Raw genomic sequence first — 19,381 nt, forward strand, 5'->3', positions numbered from 1 at the left:
TGGCCAGCTTGCCAGTGTCTTGTGAATGAATGGTGGCTTGGTGCTTCAAGTAACATGGAACACATGAGTCTAAACACTGTCCTGGTTTTCCATCATTCTTCCCCTTTTTGTGGCCTAAGCCAAAACTAAAAAGTAGTTTCAATTTTGAGAGTTCTGTTTTCTACTGAGCAAAGTAATTTTATTAGTCTTATGTGAAAGGAATACATTTAAATCTATTTAAAGAAAATAAATCTATTTGAAGTAGAGTTTGCCTTCTTAGCCCTGGCAAAATCTGTTTGAAAACTCTCTTCCAAATTCTTTGACGTGAGAGAGGATTCTGTAAAGAGTATAATGCAAATCCCCACTTTTTGGAAGCAGCTCTTATTTCATGAGACAGCTGTTTCTAGGAGCAATGTTTTATTGGGTGTAGATGGTGGAATCCTTCCTCTGCAGCTTCAGCCATTTCAGTTGTATTCACTTCCCTGTCAACTCTTCATGTGTTTCCCAGTTCCTCCATGGTAGCCTGTATGCATCCTCCTCCCTGCATGCAGTTTGGACTGGGAGAGCAGAGAGAGCTGGCAAGGTTTGTTACTGTGGCTGAACAAATGCATCATAGCAGGAGCATTCTGTTCTGTATGGAACAAATAAAAATATTTTCAGGAACTTTTTCAGGCTGAAGTGCCAACAATGTGTCTGGGCTTTACTGGACAAGTAAAGACAGCTCCTTTCCTGAGGCAGTCTATTTCTAAGGCAAACATGGAAACAATGGGTGAAAAGACATCATGAAAGGTTTTGACTTGGTTGAAGTTTATTCATCCTTGTAGAAATTGGGGAACTAGAGTGAGAATAAGCTTGGACCAAAAGGGAAGAGCTTCAGAAATTGTAGCTAGAAAACTTGTATTGGATTTGTATATGGCTGTTTGGGAGCATGGCTGCATTCTGCTGTGCATATGTATCTAGGATGATTTTCCAGCAGGGCAGAGGTGGGAGGAGAGATGCTTGTAAATGTACCAGGCTTGATCATGGTGAAAACCAAGGAACACATGGCTGGTTTGGGTTTTTTGTCTTGTCTGTACCCACTAGTAAAATAATTTTGATTGTAGAAGGTTTTGTCTGCACTTTTGAGGAAGAAGTGAAAAGAAGATTGGTTATGTCAATGCATGTATATTGTGTCAAAACCTTTGAAATTTGGTGGTGGAAATGTAAGCCTCTGATAGGCCTATTCTTTCTCATTAAAAAAAGTTTTAATTGGTAGTAATCGAGTCTTTCAGGCCAGGAAAGCCATCTACTTTTTTCCAGCAACAAGTAAGAGAGGCACATCATAGCCCTTTATGTCACAGGAGAATTATGCTACATACACCAAGTATGTCCAGTGCATTTTGAGGAATTTCTGGAATTTATTGCATGTGTTTCAGGTAGCAGCCAAAATAAAATTATTAAAATACAGCATTTATTGTACAGTAATTTTGTGCAGAAAATATCATAGTCAGGACCAGACTGTTGCCATATTTATTCATGCAACCTGTTCCCACCTGCCCTTCTTCCCCAGTGCTCCTCAGATTAGCCCCAGGCCTGACTAGCCAGTTGGCAGCAGCCTTGCTTCTGGTTGATGTCCCTACCCTGTGCTCCTCAACCTTTCTCCCTCCATGCCTGATGAGACCTCTCTGTCTCAGGTGATAAAGGAGCAACCCCTTCTGCAGGAAACTATGGTGTGTTGTAGGTGCCTTGGATGGTGCTCTGAGCAACCAGATCTAGTAGGTGGCATCCCTGCCCATGACAGGAGGGTTGGAACCAGATGATCTTTAAGGTCCCTTCCAACCCAGATGTTGTGTGATTCTGTAATTCTGTTTTCAAAAGGTGCCTCCAGCGTGCCACTGCCCTGCAAAAGGTGTGGTGAGTGGATGCAGGTAGAAAGTGGTGGGCTGATGGGGAGCAGTCTCTAGGCTGGTAGGATGTTTTCAGACTGTGCAGTGAGCTGGTAGCCTACAGCCAGAAAACAGACACTGTTATAAGCTTACTGCTTATAACTGTTTGATGTGTGCTATTTTAATACAAAGTACACTGTATTTTTAGATAAAAACTAATAAACTCCTTAAAAAAAGAGTGTTTTTGAGTATGAGAGAATAAAGTTTTATTTTTCAGAAGTAAATAAATAAAATCCAAAGTGACTATATCTGTGTACAGCTCTGTGTTTTATATGCCTTTCTCCAAAATGTGGTGGTCAGTAATGACAGTTTTAGATTGCTGCGAAGCATGCTGTGCTTCTAATAGAGTTAGATTTGTAAGGAAATACAAAAATGGAAAACAATCATTAGGTTATGGCATAGAAACATGGAAAGAGTGACTTTGATTCTTAATGTTTTCAATATGATGCCCAAGTTGTGCTCTGTGCTCAAGAATTTTGACTTGTTAGAGCAGTCTAGGCACTTTGTAACTCTGTGTGGACACCTCAGGTTTTATAAAAAGGACCAAATTTTCCATATTATGTTAGTTTTTAAGGGAATCTGTGGTTTTAGGGCTCTCAGTGTTCACTGAAAGTTCTGGTAGGTCATGTCATAAACTGCATATTTTGAGTGTGTTTTACTGGTGGTTCAGCTTTGCAAAGCCACGTAAATATACTCACTCTTTTTCCTGAGAAAGACAAACTACTATCTGTATTTCTGGAAATGCACAACCTGTAATTTGTAATGTGGACAGGAATCTGGAAATTACAATATTCAACCTTGTAAACATTGGCATTGGTCTTTTTTTACTGAGAACTTAATCCACATTAGAGTAGTTTGCTGTTTTAATAGAAGAAAAAGTGTCAGGGATATTGTTCTAAGTTGTCTAGCATGGTCTGGATTTCTTTGATAGTGCTAGTAGATGTATTACAGCAGGAATTGAAGCATTTGTTTCTTATGTTTCCTGCTGTTACTTGGACTGTGCAAAGTCCAAGTACTTTGCCAGCTTTCCTAGCTATGGAGACAGCCCATTTCACATTTGCTTTAATGCCTCTTCTTTTAAGATGTAGCATACATTGTTTACACCCAGAGGAGATTCTGCTAGGAAAAGAATATAAATGTTAGGTCCCAAAATCTGGTAGTAGGAGACCTTTTGCTTTTCTTGGAGAGGCAAATTTCCTCCCTCCATTGCCTTCAGAGTGTTTGGGGATGTCTGTTGACTGTAATAACAAGACTGCTCTGAATTCCAGTAAGAAAAAAAAGATGCAGGGTAACTTTGTATGATTTGTCTTAAAGAAGCGATTGCTTGCCTCTCAGATTCTGACAGGATGTGATGATGGGTGCTTTTGTCGCCTGATCTGAGTGTTTTCTATATGTTACAGACCCAGAAGGCTGATGAAATAACTACAGTCTTGTGAGACTCTTTCCAATTTCTTGAAAATTGAGATGGTGTGGTCAAAAAAACCCTCAGTAATTTCATTGAGATGTGGTTGAATCAGTTTTCTGTTCTGGTCAAATCAGAAAATGGGCAGCAAAATTCTGTATTTATAATAACAGGAATGAAAAGGGCTCTATGAAAGCTTCAGAACCACGAGATTTTATCTGAAAAAGATATATGCTGTTATCAACAACTTTTGAGATGCAATAAGAAGGCAAGTGTTAGAATTCTGAAACCTGTGGTGAACTTGAAGTTTAAAAGGGAGGAAGAAGTCTCATAGTGTTATTAGATTTCTGCAAATTTTGTTGAAGTTGGTTGGCATTTGCTGTAAGAGAAATCTGAATTAAGTGTCTTTCATCTCTGGGAAAACCACTGGTGATTCACTCTAGTCCTCAGACTTGCAATATAAACAGCGTGTATACCCTTCTAACCACCTTGCGTAATGATCTTCCCAGCTGATAGTTGAACCCACGGAAATATGGACTTTGTGAGAACATATTTTACTGTGAGTTTTAGCTTTATATCATGCAAGAAGCATTAGGTCTAGGCAAAACAATAAAAAGTAATTTTAATTTATTTTGTAGGGATTTGTGTGAACCCTTTCAAGGAGGCCATACCTCTTTCTCCTTCCTCATCCCCTGTTTCTTTTCCTCATATGTGCATAGTTTCTTACCTGGAACTTAAGTCTCTTGGGTTTATTTTTTGGGTGGTTTGTCCTTTTTGTTCATCAGATGAATACTGCATGCAATAAATTCGCAGGTTTCTTAGTTACTAATCTGTACAAACAGTCCAGATTCTCTGCATGATAACTGACTTTATGTCTGAGCAAGTCTCTAGACAGTGAGGGACCATTGAATTATTTGTAGCCAGAAATTGCCAAGGAAAGGAAGATGCAAAGAGAACAAGCAGGAGAGTCAGGTGTGAATTCAAAGCTGAATTTGTGCTTTCATGCAAAATGTAGTGCTAATGAACTTGAAATGTATGGTTTTGCACTACAGTCTGTAAATCACAGCTCAGAAATCCAGTGTTATCATTCTTGTCTAATTTCTGAATGTGTTAGAGTTGAGGACCAACTCTGGAGTAGCATCAGCTAAAATCTGGGATGGTGATATGATTCAAGATGCACCTAGGTAATTAACAGGCTATCTGGAAGAAGCAAAATGGTTCAGTGGGAGAGGCAGTTAATATTGCAGAATACCAAATATAGGCATTCTGTAGGTATGTTTTGACTCTGAAATGACAAATCCAAGATGTTCAGATGGTTCAAAAATGTACTTCTAGTACTTCTAGTGACTTCTAAATAACAAGATACTAGATACATTGTAGTTTTTAAGTAAAAATGCTATTGTTTTGTTTGCCACCATATAAAAGTTATAATTACATGATTGTTTCATTTTTCAGTTTGACTCTAGCAGAGTACCATGAGCAGGAAGAAATTTTCAAACTTCGATTAGGACATCTCAAAAAGGTATGCCTTTTTAATCACAGCCAAACCCATAAAAATAAGTACTGTCAAAATGCAGAGATAGGTTGTTGAGAGCTGTCTTATTAAAAAAACCTAATACTAAAATTGCTGTACTACTTTATGCCTGATAGTGGCCTTCCTTTTGTTTCTGTTTGTGCAGTTTTTCAAAAACACTGGGATTACAGGGGAGCAATAATGAGTCCATCCAGTGTAACACTGTACTGGTTCCTTAAATCCTTCTAAGAGTGCTAACAGTGATGATGCCACCAATCCTGCTCTTTCCCTTCCACTTTCTGAGCTCTCGTTTCACAGCTCAGAGAGCCAGCCAAGTTTGATGCATGGACTCTTTATTTTTGTTTTTTGGCCTTTAGAAAGGTCCAATTCACAAGCATTGTACTTCTGAATTAATATAACATTTTCATTGTCTACAGTATTCATTTCAGTTGTTATCAGTTAGCATATTACCTATCACAAGAGAATATAATTTTCCTACTTTTATGGAAAATCTGTTCTCTGTGTCCTAAATTATTTCTGCAGTCAGATATTTTGCTCTTGTTTTTGACTTTTGAAAAAACCTTTTTCTTGAATCCCATCATTCTAATAAATCTATGTAGTGAGATAATTATTATATGAAGAAACTATTGCTCATGCAAGCAATGATTTTTGAGGAATAACCTGTAAAATGGAATGGCAGTTGATGCAGACAGAAATATTTCAACAAGAGTGAAAGAAAAGGACTTATATGTGCTGAGTAGTAGTTCCCGAGTTGTTGAGTCAAAATAGGTCGTAGTGTTTTCCCCTTGAAATGTTGCAAGTCTGTTTCAGGCCTGTTCTCTTCAAATGTACAAGCCACCTGTTATAAATCCTACTATAATAAACTGAACCCCTTGAGAAAGCTGCAGCTGTTTCTAAAGAATATGACAGAAAAGTACTTGAATCTATAGTAGGAAATCTGCATATAATTTGCTGGCACTGGTGAAGTAGACTGCCCACATTGTTCTTCATTTTTAATGGTTTAGAAGCTCCAGCTTCACATAAATTCTGTTAGGAAATTCTGTAGGGTTTTTTTTCCATGCTTTAACTTTATGGAAGTCTGATGGGAATTTCAAATTATAGATGAAATAAATGGTTAGAGGATTATTTAATACAGGAATTTTGGTTTCACCTTGAGCATCAATGCTGGAGTAGTTTGCAAAAAATGGGAATTCCCTGACTAAATGCCAGGGGCGAAACACGTGTTATTCTTAGCAAATCATACTTGACTTATCTGAAGAAAATAATAAAAATACTTTCTTACATTATTATTCTTATGTGTGATACAGATTCTGTCATTAACTAAGAACACCAATTTTGTTACCTTCATTTTACATGGCTGTATTTCTTCCTGAGCTTCTTTGCTGTTTACATTTTTTTTCTTCATTACTTCAGCATACGCTGTTTTGCTGACTGCTCCTCTTCCTTTCCACTCTTGAGATGCTTTCCTGGGACTCTTATTTTTGGTGCCCTGTACATGCTGCCACCACCAGTTTTCTTTTCCTACTGCTACCCAGGAAATTCTTTTCCAGCTAGTTGCTTTGGTCCTGGAGAGAGGCTCTTGTTTTCTCACTTCCTTTTATATAGCAGTGACCTGAGGCAGCTAAGCTGGTTTATTCTTGCTTAAAGGTATTCACAGCCTGAGTGTCCTAAATAACAGCTGGAAACAATGCAACCAGCCAGTTCTCTTTGGACTAACATTGGCCTATGAACCACATTTTGAGAACCACTGAATTGCATAATATATGAACAAAAAGGTCCAGAAGAGGCATAACTGATGGATTTTTTTTTTGTTAGCCTTTGGGAAGAACATAGACAATTGTGTGTGTAAGTGTGTGGCCTTTTGTGAGGAGAGAAGGAATAAAATTTTTTATAAAGGACTACTGGGTTATGAGGAACTGCCTATCATGTCAGGGTATTTAGCAGAGAGCTGTGGGGATGTGTCTAAATATAGAAAAAAAAGAGTTTAACATTATACAAACAGGAAAAAACCCAACTCTTGACACTGTATCTTAGGAAAAATAAATGGTCCACCCAGATCTGCTGGCAGATTAGTGCTACTTAATCCAGCTTTTAAATTATTAGGAATTTGATTTTCATTTCCTCCATGGAGGTTCATCTCCTGTCTTGTTTTGGGATGAGAAGTTTTTTCCATTGCTTATGGTAATGGTTTTGGGATATTCACTGAAATCATCTAGTCCACACTCCTCAATTCATTAGATATGTGGTCATTTAATATGTGTTTTAGGTCATACAAATACAGTTGTTGCTTCAGGATATGGGTTTATGAAAATGCTGTATCATTATGGCATTTACTCTCTACCTTGCTGACTTGTGCTGCCATCCCCTTGTGCCATGGCTTGTTGCCCTGTTGCTTTTACCAGCACTGCTGGCTTGTACAGTCAGAGAATAAACTGAATTGGAGAACTGACCTGGCTTCTTTCAAAAAAGAAATATGTTTTTATTTTGTGATGCTTGTTTATTTTTTCTTTTCTTTCTTCTGTTTGTTTTTTTTTTTTTTTTTTTCTCTTAAAGGAAAGATTGATTAGTATTCCAGTTTGATATACAATGTGGCTGTGCAAAAGGGTATGCCAAAATAACAGGAGGTGATGATGGGTGCTGCTACTAAAAATATATATATCAGATGCCAGGCCTTTTCTGTTTCAGCTGAAATAATTCCATAATTATGAGCTTTCTGATATGGACTAATTTTGTCTATCCTTTCCTCCAATTTTCAAGTTCTAGAGGCACTAACTCTGAAATCAGTATAACCCTGTTTACAATATATTTCAATTAGTATGTTTATCAGTTTGAGTATACATACATAAGTTTCCACAAATTAGGCATCATGAAATCTTTATGATTTTAGAGGACCTGAATAAATAATGATTTCATTGTTTCCTAATGCACAGAATAAAGATGGGATAAAATTAAGTGCTGAAATTAGTTAAGGAATGTGCTCCTACCTGACATGCTTCTTTTGAAGTTGCACTTAAAATCTTATGCAATACACATTCTTCATTTGTAATTTTAATAAGATACAAATGAAAAAATCTCTTTAAATTAGATTGGTTTTGGTGTCTTGTATCAGCACCTTAAGAATGTTTATGCTGTAATGATGTGCTGTTTTATTCTTTTACTTGATTTGCACTCTAGCCTTAAAATATTTTACATGTCTTAATCTGTTGGTTTGTACAGAATCTATAATTGCCTATATCTCCATTTTTTCTTTTCTTTTTTTTTTTTTTTTAATACATCAATTTCAGACCGCTTCCCAGTTAATTTGTCTCCTTGGCTGAGGTACAAAACTCAGCTGCCTCTCATTTCAAATAGCATCCCTACAGTGCAGAACAAAACCATGAACATCCCATTACCTGTGGGTTCATGAACAGAAAAATTTCCTGAAACAGGCTTTTGCCTTATCTTTCTGAATTTTTCTGGCTTAAAGAGAAAAGCAGTGCTTTCTTCTAGTTTAGCAGGGTTTTGTAATGTAATGTTCCTCCATCACCGCTAGTATTGATGCAGGGGTAAAAATACCCTTTTCAAATGGGAAGTAAATGAGCTTTTATATTTCCTCCTTTTCATTTGCAGGAGGAAGCTGAAATACAAGCAGAACTTGAACGTTTGGAAAGAGTTAGGAATCTTCACATTAGAGAACTGAAAAGAATAAATAATGAAGATAATTCACAGTAAGAGTCTTTACTGTCTTAATTTTGCATGTCTGTTTTTAAAGTAATTCTCTAGTATCACATTTTACCTATAGAAGAGAGACTTGTTCATAATTTCTTTTTGGTTCTCTATGTTTATGTATATATTTTAAGCACCAATTTATTTAAACTTAACTAAAATTTCTGACAATTTGGTAAATTTATTAACGTTTTTGTTGAATATGCAAGAAATAGCATACCTACGCAGCTTATAGTGAAGAGCTGAAACTTGCTAGACCATATTACTAAGCTTAAAAAAAACCACTTGTGAGATAACTTAATGCAGTTCGCTTAGTTGATAATAGTGCAGGAGGTTTGATGCACCAGCAGCAATTTTGTGCTGCACTTAAAGTTAGTTTTGTGTTTATGGCACTGTGATTTCATTCCTACTAGATATAGGTACCTAGCAGGAAAAAGCCATATTATGTTGTTACTTTGTATTTCACCTTGAATGGCAAGTGTATCACAATGTTAAATTGCTGCATAATATGAACTGTTACTGTGTAGGTTTGAAAGTACTAATTACATAACTTCATTGTCTGTTTTCCATGATGACAAATACAGACTCTACAGTTTCACCAACACTTTCAGCTGGCACTGTTGCTTGAAAGGAACTGGTTCTGCCTCTCCCTGGCTACTTAGCCTTGTTTTCTTTCACATGCTTACAACGGCATTTCTTTACTGAACCAACGCTGGAAAGTGATCCAAATTAAAACCAGCTCCTGTGGTTTATTTTTCTGGATTAATTTTAATCCAGGATCAATTTCCTGGTCTAGTTCTTTGTCCAGTTCCAAAAATATTTATGCTGCCATGAGGAGAGAGGGCAGTGCAAGGGTGGAATGAGCCAAGGGGAAAGACATGATGGGACTGGACTTCTCCCCTTCTGCACTAGGAAATGTTTATGAAATAGTAGCCTTAAGCCTTCAGGATTTGTTTTTTACTTCTTAGACACAATAGAATTATGCATACACCAAGGCTTTTAAATATTAAAAGAAAAAGGTGTGAAATTGTGCCTAACTGTTCTAATGGTACCTACCATGCAGTAATACAGAAATAGTTACCATGTGGCTTTAGTGCTAATTGATAGCTAAATTGTTCTGTGGTTTGGGTATGAAGAATAATGGGTGTTGATACTTACATATCGATGGCAGAGTATTTTCTTTTTAAAAATGTGTATTTTAAAATATAAATATACAATATTATTTTAAAATAAATATCCTACAACAAATAAACAAGCAGGTTAAATGATAACCTTTTTAAATCTTCATTGTTTGCATTAGAACAGGTTTAGGTTTTTTTAAAAAAGGATCCTTCAACAATAAGGAATAAATGGCACAGAAAAATGACAGGCTTTGACTGTGTAAATACTGTATATGTGGGGCAAAGAATGTCCAAATTATGGTAACAGTTGAAAACAGTTACACGACAAGCTTCAGTCCATGGTGCAGCTTCACTACTCATCGTCTGCAGTCAGTGCTAACCCGTTTTATGGTACAGAATGGAAAGCTTTAAACTGTGTGTTCATGTTTTTGTGGGAGTTTAGATGAGTATTTACCAAGTGGCCAAGCCACAGCTTATAGTCCTCATACAGGAGAGAGAAGCAATGGAGAAATAATTTAGGTCTGTAGCCCCTGCTGTATTACAGTCTGGGGTTCCCAGGGTCTATCCGACCCCGGCTGCCGTAGGCGTCCCGGATAGCGATGTCCAGCTAAGCACAACCTGTCCAGGTCCCTCAGGCAGGCTCCCAGCTGCAGGCAATCTCAGCAAGCAGCTCAGCTCTTAAGTGAGATCAGCTCTTTGGTGAATTCAGCTCTTCAGTGATTTCAGCTCTTTGCTTGCTAAGTGCAGATGCTGGGAGAGAGAGGAGAAGGCTGTATGGGGTTCCACAGTGGTGTCTTTATTGGCAGCTCCTGCAAAGTGACAGCTCTTCTGCTGAACTGGGCAGAATTGAGGGTTTATATAGGGTACAGGGGTGTTGGGAAATGATCCAATAGTAAGGGTCGAGGTGAATGTGACCTATAGTCTTACAGAGAGATAACAAGGGTCCGAATGCAGAAGAGGGGCTTCTTTGGTCCAGCATCATGATTAGGTATTTCTTATCTTAGGCAAGTGACCGCCAGGGAGGCCTTGCAGGGCCTCTGGCTGCTACACTGCTGTCTTTCCTAATGTGACTTGGTGATGTGGCTGTTTGGTAAGGAAGAGAGTTCTCAGCCAAAGCAGCTGCTGGATTCTGACTCAAATCCTGTTGGGATTTCCACTTCCAGCTGTGGTGTAAAGCTAAGCCCATTTTCTTGTTCTAGCAGCAAGTCCATCTAACCATGGGTAAATTTGTATGTCTACAACTGCACTGGAAAAATGGGACAAGTTGAGAGTGCAGGTTAGGGCTTCCCTGTCTGGCTTTGGAGCCCACATGATGTTGGGGTGCAGATTCTGAGCCATGGAGAGCCACACAGAGTAGCAAAAGCAGTGGAGAGGGAAGGTGGTAAGATTCACAAGATTGGCCTACTAGAGGTACACATATAGTAGAAAGACCATAAAAAAAGAATTGGACTACTGCTCACATGATATCAAGTGCCTAATGATGCTGCTTCTAAATTTGCTTATCTTCTACAATGAATACATTATTTACTGTCTATGGTTTCTTTAAAAAAATATTTAGCATTGAAGTATGTATCTTTATAGTGAATAAAAAGGAAAGTTTTATTTCTAAAAGGGGCACAGTAGGCAAGAATATGCATCTTCTCTCAAATACTTGACTACCTATGACCATACTTCCAAAACTGTAGAGAATATGGAAGAATGGGATAAGCTATTGGCAGACTGGCAATTCTTCTTTAAAGTTTTCTGTGGAATATAACTGGCAGCTTGCCTTAGATTCTTGCCTTGCCTCCTTGCTGTACTAAGAATGTGATGAATATTCAGATCCCTTCCCTCTGATTGCATGGAAAAATGTATTTTGTCTCCTATATACTTTGGGAGAGAGAGTATGGTCCTTTTTCTTAGTCTGGCAGTATCATTTTGTATTTGGAAGGAGTGTTTCCATTTTTCTTTTGCTTAGAGTATGAGCAGATAGTCAGTTCTTCTGTGTGTTTTTGCCATATTGCTCTTTCTGATTTGTTTTAACTTCTTCGTGCTATACAAAATCCATTTTTTTGGAAAAGAGGCATATCTGGTCATGTTTTGTGTGAAATTGGAAGAATGTCCTTGTTGTCTGTTCCAGAAAGTTGAAGTGTGAGTCTTCTCTAAAATTTGGCACAACAAGGAGAGACCCATGTATCACATGTTTAAATTTAGGCATGCTTTTTTTATCTTAAAAAAAAAATAGAGAAAAATAACAAAATGTTTGCCAGGATTTATTGTTTTGATGACAGTGTTGTGACAGTATGTGTAAACTAAATAGTCAAAGGGTATTGGTCATGTTGTACAGTTGTATCATAAGATTTCTTGTGGTATAATATTGCTCAGCATATTATATGTTGTTTCTAAAAAGAAAACTTTATTTGATACTAATTAATTTGTATTTTAGATTCTACTTGTTTACCTTAAACAGAATAAAACAATTTTTTTTCTTTCAAGATTTAAAGATCACCCCACATTGAATGAACGGTATTTGTTACTCCATTTACTTGGCCGAGGTGGCTTCAGTGAAGTATACAAGGTAGGGTTTGTTGAGTCTGATAAATAGAATTTTTGAGCCATGTACATTTAAGCTGGGGGGGGACAAAATGGGATCTAATTAAGTAGAAGGACTGTAATCGGTTGACCAGGCTTCGATTAACCTGTGGAGGAGAGGTAACATGACAGTAGCCTTGTCAATAGACTTGTGAATTACATGACATCTTTTTTCCTCACTTTACTGGGTGTTATTTTTATCACCTTTGGTTATAACTTTGCCATATTCATGCATTTCTTTTTTAGGCTTTTGATCTTTATGAACAAAGATATGCTGCTGTGAAGATTCACCAGCTTAACAAAAGCTGGAGGGATGAAAAGAAAGAAAACTACCACAAGTAAATACTAATTACTTACACTTCATATGTTAAGCTTAATAGCATTTTGTTGATTGTAGAAGGCTAATGTATCCATCTTCTTTTAGACATGCCTGCAGAGAGTATAGAATACACAAAGAACTGGATCACCCCCGAATAGTTAAACTGTATGACTACTTCTCCCTGGATACAGATACGTAAGTAGAACTTGGCAAGGATTTTAGAGCTGTATATTAGATAAACAGAAATGAAGAGTATTTGAACAAAAATAACGTATGTTCTTGCTTTCAGCCAAAACATTTTTAAAAACCCATACTAGTTGCAGAATTTTGTCTGCTAAATATTGCAGGCTTTCTATAAAGTGATGAAGAGAGTGTTTTGCAACACCTGACTGGCATCAAAAGGCTGCCATACCTTAGACAATTTTCCAAGACTAAATGGCATCAGGAGCATTACTAGCCTAGGCATAGCCCCTAGTGACTGGGCTGCACCTCTTTGCATGAAATTGTCACCTCTTAAGGGATAGTTAAGGTATTTTGATTTTGAGAAATGTGTCTACTATAAATAAAGAGGCTTTTCTTTATTTCTCATCCATATGGATGCATTCTCTCTTTTAGTATGAATGTTCTGATTTACATCAGTCTTCATAAACTAATAGTTACACCATGTGTTCTATGAACAATTTCATTCATGTATTTTAATATTCAGGCAGCCATTCTTAAACTTGTCAGAATGAAACTAGATTGTCATGTCTGTTTTTGATTGTGCAGTATAATACATTCTTTCATTTTGTGTCTCTAAATTCTACCCTAGGTTTTGCACAGTTTTAGAATACTGTGAAGGCAATGACTTGGATTTCTATCTCAAGCAACATAAATTGATGTCAGAGAAAGAAGCTAGGTCCATTGTAATGCAAATAGTAAATGCACTACGGTATCTCAATGAGATCAAGCCCCCTATTATACACTATGATCTTAAACCAGGTAAGTGAGAAATGTTATGATTGAAAATGTAATTTATTTTTTATCCTTTATTTTGTTTGTAATTCACGTATGAAAGTGCCAAATAACTCTGTGTGTCAACAGAGTTATCTTCTGTGTTATCTTCTGTTGTTGCAAACAACTGGAAAAAGTATGTACTTTTCTTCATAATTTCATTGCCAGAATCATCTGCCTTTTCTGTGGAAAATGTTTGTTACAACTTTTCTACTTCGCATTATTTTGATTTGAATTTGTAGGAAAAAATCGTATAGCTAATAGATACATGCATTGGTAGTTAGCAGTATAAAATAGGTAAGATCATTAGTAGGCTCAGTCCTGTCTGGTAGTTGTGAAATGCTGATGTGTAATTAATTTTTCCCCATATGTTTTTTTTAAACCTGTAAATATGTAATCAGTCACTTTCAGCATCCCAGCATAAGCATTCCAAAGCAAGACTTTACAGAGAGTTTTCTTACAATGAATAATAAATATATTTATAAACAAGATTTGTCTTGATTCCATTGCCTTTATTTTACCATCTTGCATGAATGATGCTTATATTCTTCGTGTGCTTTAATCTGCTACACTTCCACGTATGGGGTTTGTAAAGTAATTCTTAGTGCCAGGCTGTTTGCTTTCTGTTCTGTAATAAACTGTTCACACAGGTTTATTTTATCTTACGAAAATGTACAGAATGTAGTCTTAGTCTCATTAGTTTTTGTTCTCAGAGGAACTTCATCAAATATTTTTTATGTCAAGAAATTATTGTACAACTTTAACACATGGAGTAAGATTTGTAGGGTTGCAGCAATTTCTTGGCACAATTTTGTGGCATATGCAAACCCTGAAAACTGTAGCATAGGGCTCGTTCTGGCAGAAAAATAGTGAAATTTTACTTGTAACTAGTATACTGCTGCATTCTGATATTTCCTCACTCCATTTTGGTGTTTCTTTGTTGACCAACCAGCTCCCAGATGAGAGAGCCATTTCAGTTCATGATGGTAGCCTAGAGAGTTGCTGAAACTGGACAGAAACTTGTCATAGTCAAGTTACTCTAGACTTGAGGATGTAAAGATTATGTAAATGTATCTCAGTTGGTTCAAGCATGGTGCTAATAACACCAAGGCTGTGGGTTTGATCATGGGTCCCTTTTAACCCAGACTGTTTTATGGTTCTGAGTCTTTGATTCCGTAAAATTGTCACTTACCCTCATGAAGTTAGATGTTCTTGAAAATCGGACCTGGTTTTGAAAATAAAGCTTTCTGTTAGCTTTTTTGAAGTAATTTTTCTTTTGTGTTCCCCCTGCATAGGTAATATCCTTCTTGTAGATGGAACAGCATGTGGAGAAATAAAAATTACTGATTTTGGTCTGTCCAAAATAATGGATGATGATAGCTATGGGGTGGATGGAATGGATTTAACTTCACAGGGAGCAGGAACTTACTGGTAAGCCCTAGTTTGATTTTCTGTTAAGACTTTGGATCATTGTTCAGATTTTATAAATGTAGTCTTACAAAGCCAATTTGCAGAGACAGCTAAGACCAAAAATGTTAATATGGATGACAAACAAAGATCTTTGTGCAGTTCTGTGATGTTGATATTCCCAAATGTTAGAAGAGTAACTTAACAAGTAAAACAAGAGTGTGTGTGTGTGTGTCTTTTATTTATTTATAAGTATGTATATATAAATAAATGTTGAGATGATCACTGTGATTTAGAAACATGGTATCCTCTGAAGAAGCAAGGTATTGTTTCTTTGGCTGCTGGTGGTTGAAGACATTTGACAGAGACATTTGATGATAAAGTGTGGGTGCTTGGTACTTGGAAATTGTAGAACAGGGATTACCAACAGGTAATGTCCTTAGGACAAAAGAGTATTCACTCTTCCTTCCTAAACATTAATGACAGCTCAGCAGCTGTGATTTATTTTTTGTGCACTTGCATGCTCATCCAAAACACTGGAGTTTAAGAGCTGCCAAAGCATAGGAATGACAATAAGCATTTCATTGCTTACAGAAAATCTGTTTTTAGAATCTCTAAAGATGCAGATTCTTCATGGCACAGTAGCTCTTTCAGCCTGGGTATGTGCTGGCTGTGTCAGGGTGGGTGGATTAGAAATCCTGTACTGGGCAGGTTGTTACAAGTCATTTGCTCTCCAGAGAAGCCAGTGTCATTCCCATATGCTTTGCACCTCTTCCCATATTCAGGGGTTGTATATAATAAAGTTTTTGCCTTTTCCTTCAGAGTTTTTAGAAAAGGAAACACATACTCGTCCACAAATGCCACTGTGTGCATGCTGTGAGAAAATGATTACTCAAGTGAAGCATTTTAGAAGTGTTAGGCTTTTGGTACTCTTTTTAATGCTTTACCTATTTAAACACCAGTTTAAATGTTTTATTTTAGGAATATGTGTCAGAAAAATTTTGGCTTTTGGATTTCATCTAGAATGCCTCAGGCACTAGTGGTGCTGCAAACTTAAAAGTAAAAAAAGATCTGTAATCATTATAGATTCATGATGAATCTCTGCATTTCTAATTCATGCTTTCTCTAAGCCCAAAATCTTCATTAGGGAGGGAAAAACTTAGAGTGAGTTTGAGGTTGGGAATGAGTCTGTTCAGAGTCCATTGCACAAACTGTCAGCAGCATAGCCCTGGAAGGGATTTCCGCAGTCACTGGTTTCAGTTACCTGCCTTCCCAGGCAGTTAGGTTATATAATCTCTTTGGTAAGCTTCTAGATGTTTATATTAAATTTAGTTAGTGTTTTGGCCCCAGTAATCTGATTTGGAATGTCTTCTGTAACCTCAGTTCTCTGATCATTTGAAACCTAATCCTCTAATTTGCAGACTGTGTATATTTGTGGCCAATTTATACTTGTTTATTCCTGTGCTAACATTGTCCTCCCTCAAGTAGTTTGTGGCCCCTTCCTAGTACTTGGACCTTGATGTTTTTGTAGCCTTCACTTTTTTTCCCCTCTGAACTGTAGGCTATCCATTCTTCAGATCATTTTAGTAACCTTCTTTGCATTTTTATCACTTAAGAACACTTGTCTTGATTGTTGTAATCAGAATTGTAGACAAGTATTCAAGAAGAGAGTTTGTGATACTGTTTAAACTTGTTGCATTTTCATCTCATTTTTACACCTATTTCCATTTCTAGAAATATTTCTTCATAGTTTCTCTTCAAGTCTTACATGTTGTTGACGAAAGAGTGCCTGTTCTGTAGTTGCCCTAATAGTTTTTTGCCTTTTTCAATTTTAAATATTACAGTCAATAATACTTGGCTGCACTTTAATTAATATTCCAAATTAACATTTGGAATGTTTTGTTTGCTTTGTAAAGGAAGTTCTATTCCATCAGTTATTCTGTAATTCAGGAATGGCATGGGAACTTCCTCAACTTCCATTAAGTAAAGTTCTCTTTTTGCAGAATCTAGGGACAATAGAAATAACAATCACCTTTGTCTATCATATAGGCCACCGGGTAATGTTGCCATTTTTACTAAAAACTTGGGCAAAGGCTCTTTAAGCTATATCGGTATTTTCTTTGATTACTTACCAGATCTTGCTGTAAAATGCCCTATTAGGCTTTAATCTTTCTTTGCTTTGATAGATGGCTTCATATTTAACCTGGGGTCCCAATTTTAAAAAAGTGATAATTGGAGGTTTAAGTTAAAAATGTTTGTATTTGTGCTTGTGTTAAATAGACCCCTCTATTTGACTAACTGTACAGAAACTGTAATGTCAGTTTTGAAGGGTTGCAAGGTATTGGAATGCAGATTGTAGGGCAACTGTACAATTGTCAAAAGCTCAGAGATGTGTAGGTGAGGTGTTTGTACAGTTTGATAATTGAGCACGTTCTAGTGATGCTGTACGTACAGACTGAAATGCCTGTTTTGTTTTCCAGGTACTTGCCTCCAGAGTGTTTTGTAGTTGGCAAAGAGCCACCAAAGATTTCTAATAAGGTTGATGTGTGGTCAGTTGGAGTAATCTTTTTCCAATGCCTTTATGGTAGAAAGGTAAGGAAAGCTTTAGAAAATATAAAGAGTTTTAGTGTAGGTGCCTATTCTCACTAGCCTGTGAATTACATTCATAAAGACATGAATCTACATGGAAAATTACTTGTGTTACTTTTTGGTGGTGTACGTTGATTTTTGTAAAAAAAGTAGAAAATCTTGCCTGTAACTTTTTTATTTTCAGAATAGTTGGCAGTTTGTATTAACACTGCAACAACTTACTATCGTTTATACTTACTATACTACTTTTTACCTGAAAAAATTCATGTGCTTGTTTTGCAGCCATTTGGCCACAATCAATCACAGCAAGATATCCTACAAGAAAATACAATATTAAAAGCCACAGAAGTTCAATTCCCTGTCAAACCTGTTGTAAGCAATGAAGCCAAGGTAACTTTTACTATAATTTCTGAGTAAAAAATTCATCTTAAAGGATTCAGCTGTAAGATTGTTGTTAACCCAAGAATGCTGTGGGACATAATAACTGTAGAAAAACGTACTTGAGAGCTAGTATTTGGATGTTTTTATTTAAGCAACCTTATTCTGGGACTTCTCAAAACCATGTACTTCAAAGCAAAACTATATATATATATTCCAGAAATTTGCAAGTGGTTTTTAAGTAGGCCACCTCAAAAATGGTCTGCTTTACTTTTTCTCAGAGGACCTTATGTGTCTCATTCAGGCTGTCTTACTAGAAGTTCTTGTGAAATGTTGCTGCTAACAGTAGCAAGCTTTCTGAAAATAGTGGATGTTATTCTCTGCAGCCTTACTGGCTAGAAGAACTACTTGACTACCAGGTACTTGAAGGATATGACCTCTAATAGTCTTCCCCTTGAAAGGTCATAATATGTGTGTATAAACTTAAATCTGAATTTAGAAATATGAATTTTTGAGATTAAGAATCTAGAAGATATTTTGATGCTGATTCAGGAAATAAGACTGCCAAAATAGTTGCTCTGCCACAATGGTATCAATTCCTCTACACAGACTGGCTATTCAGAAACAGATTAAGGTGGTTTCCCAAATGATTACTACTGTGAGCATCTGTAACACCAATTCTGTGAAAGTGGAAGAAAATATTATATGTTACTTGCTTGTAAAAACTCCCAATTTTTGAAAGATATATTCATGACCAGATGCAACAGATGTGCTCTTTGAGAAAAAAATGCCAAGATAGTAGAATGCTTATTCAAGTTTCAGCAACTAATTAAACATACTTAGATTTGGGACATGCCAGAAATTTAGGAAAGTTAAAATTCAGCTTCTAAAGATCAAAAGGAAAGGAAATATATTTCTAGAGGCAGTAACTTCCCAACAAAGTAAGTCTTTCGGGTACATAAACTTGATGTTACAAGTGGTGGTGTATATTTCTATTAATTATATTTTCTAAAAGTATTGTTAGTGAGAGAGTTGCAGTTAAGGTTATGAAAAAATAGTTGAAGAATTGTAGTTAGAATTGGGATGGTTTTTTTGATTGAGGTTTTTGTTTGCCGTTGGTTTTTCACTGGCATTTGAAAAAACTATCCCTTGAATGCAGTTGACAAATCTGCATCATGTTACTGATACCTTTATATAGTAAGACTTTATATCTGTGTCTTTTAACTTTGCATTTCTTTGTCATTAGTAGTTTTTATACAGAGGATGTTAGGAAAGAGTAGACAATTCAGCATGGAGAATTGGCAACTTTTTGCATTCTCTGTGTATTTGCATGCTCTGTTTGTTTGAAAGACTAAAATAAACTTCCAGTATTCTCCACTCATATTAACCATTGTCATGATAGCTGTGAGAGACAGGGAGAAATTATTCTCTGGTGGAAATGCTATAAAACAATTTCAG

The 19,381-nt window shown here is 36.5% G+C and overlaps 1 protein-coding gene across 4 annotated transcripts in view; it reads left to right on the plus strand.

The window, feature by feature from the left end:
- The window catches only part of TLK1 (tousled like kinase 1), a 68,200-nt gene that overhangs the window by 45,618 nt on the left and 3,201 nt on the right, over window positions 1-19,381 (plus strand). For all 4 annotated transcript variants that reach the window (XM_053947245.1, XM_053947244.1, XM_053947248.1 and 1 more), the window contains exons 12-20: window positions 4,762-4,828; window positions 8,450-8,547; window positions 12,142-12,223; window positions 12,484-12,575; window positions 12,662-12,751; window positions 13,368-13,537; window positions 14,845-14,980; window positions 17,437-17,548; window positions 17,828-17,935. In XM_053947245.1, coding sequence (XP_053803220.1) covers window positions 4,762-4,828; window positions 8,450-8,547; window positions 12,142-12,223; window positions 12,484-12,575; window positions 12,662-12,751; window positions 13,368-13,537; window positions 14,845-14,980; window positions 17,437-17,548; window positions 17,828-17,935 — 955 coding nt within the window. The remainder of the gene's footprint in view (window positions 1-4,761; window positions 4,829-8,449; window positions 8,548-12,141; window positions 12,224-12,483; window positions 12,576-12,661; window positions 12,752-13,367; window positions 13,538-14,844; window positions 14,981-17,436; window positions 17,549-17,827; window positions 17,936-19,381) is intronic.

This window comes from Vidua chalybeata, chromosome 7 (genome assembly GCF_026979565.1).
Source record: "Vidua chalybeata isolate OUT-0048 chromosome 7, bVidCha1 merged haplotype, whole genome shotgun sequence".
NCBI lineage: Eukaryota > Metazoa > Chordata > Aves > Passeriformes > Viduidae > Vidua > Vidua chalybeata.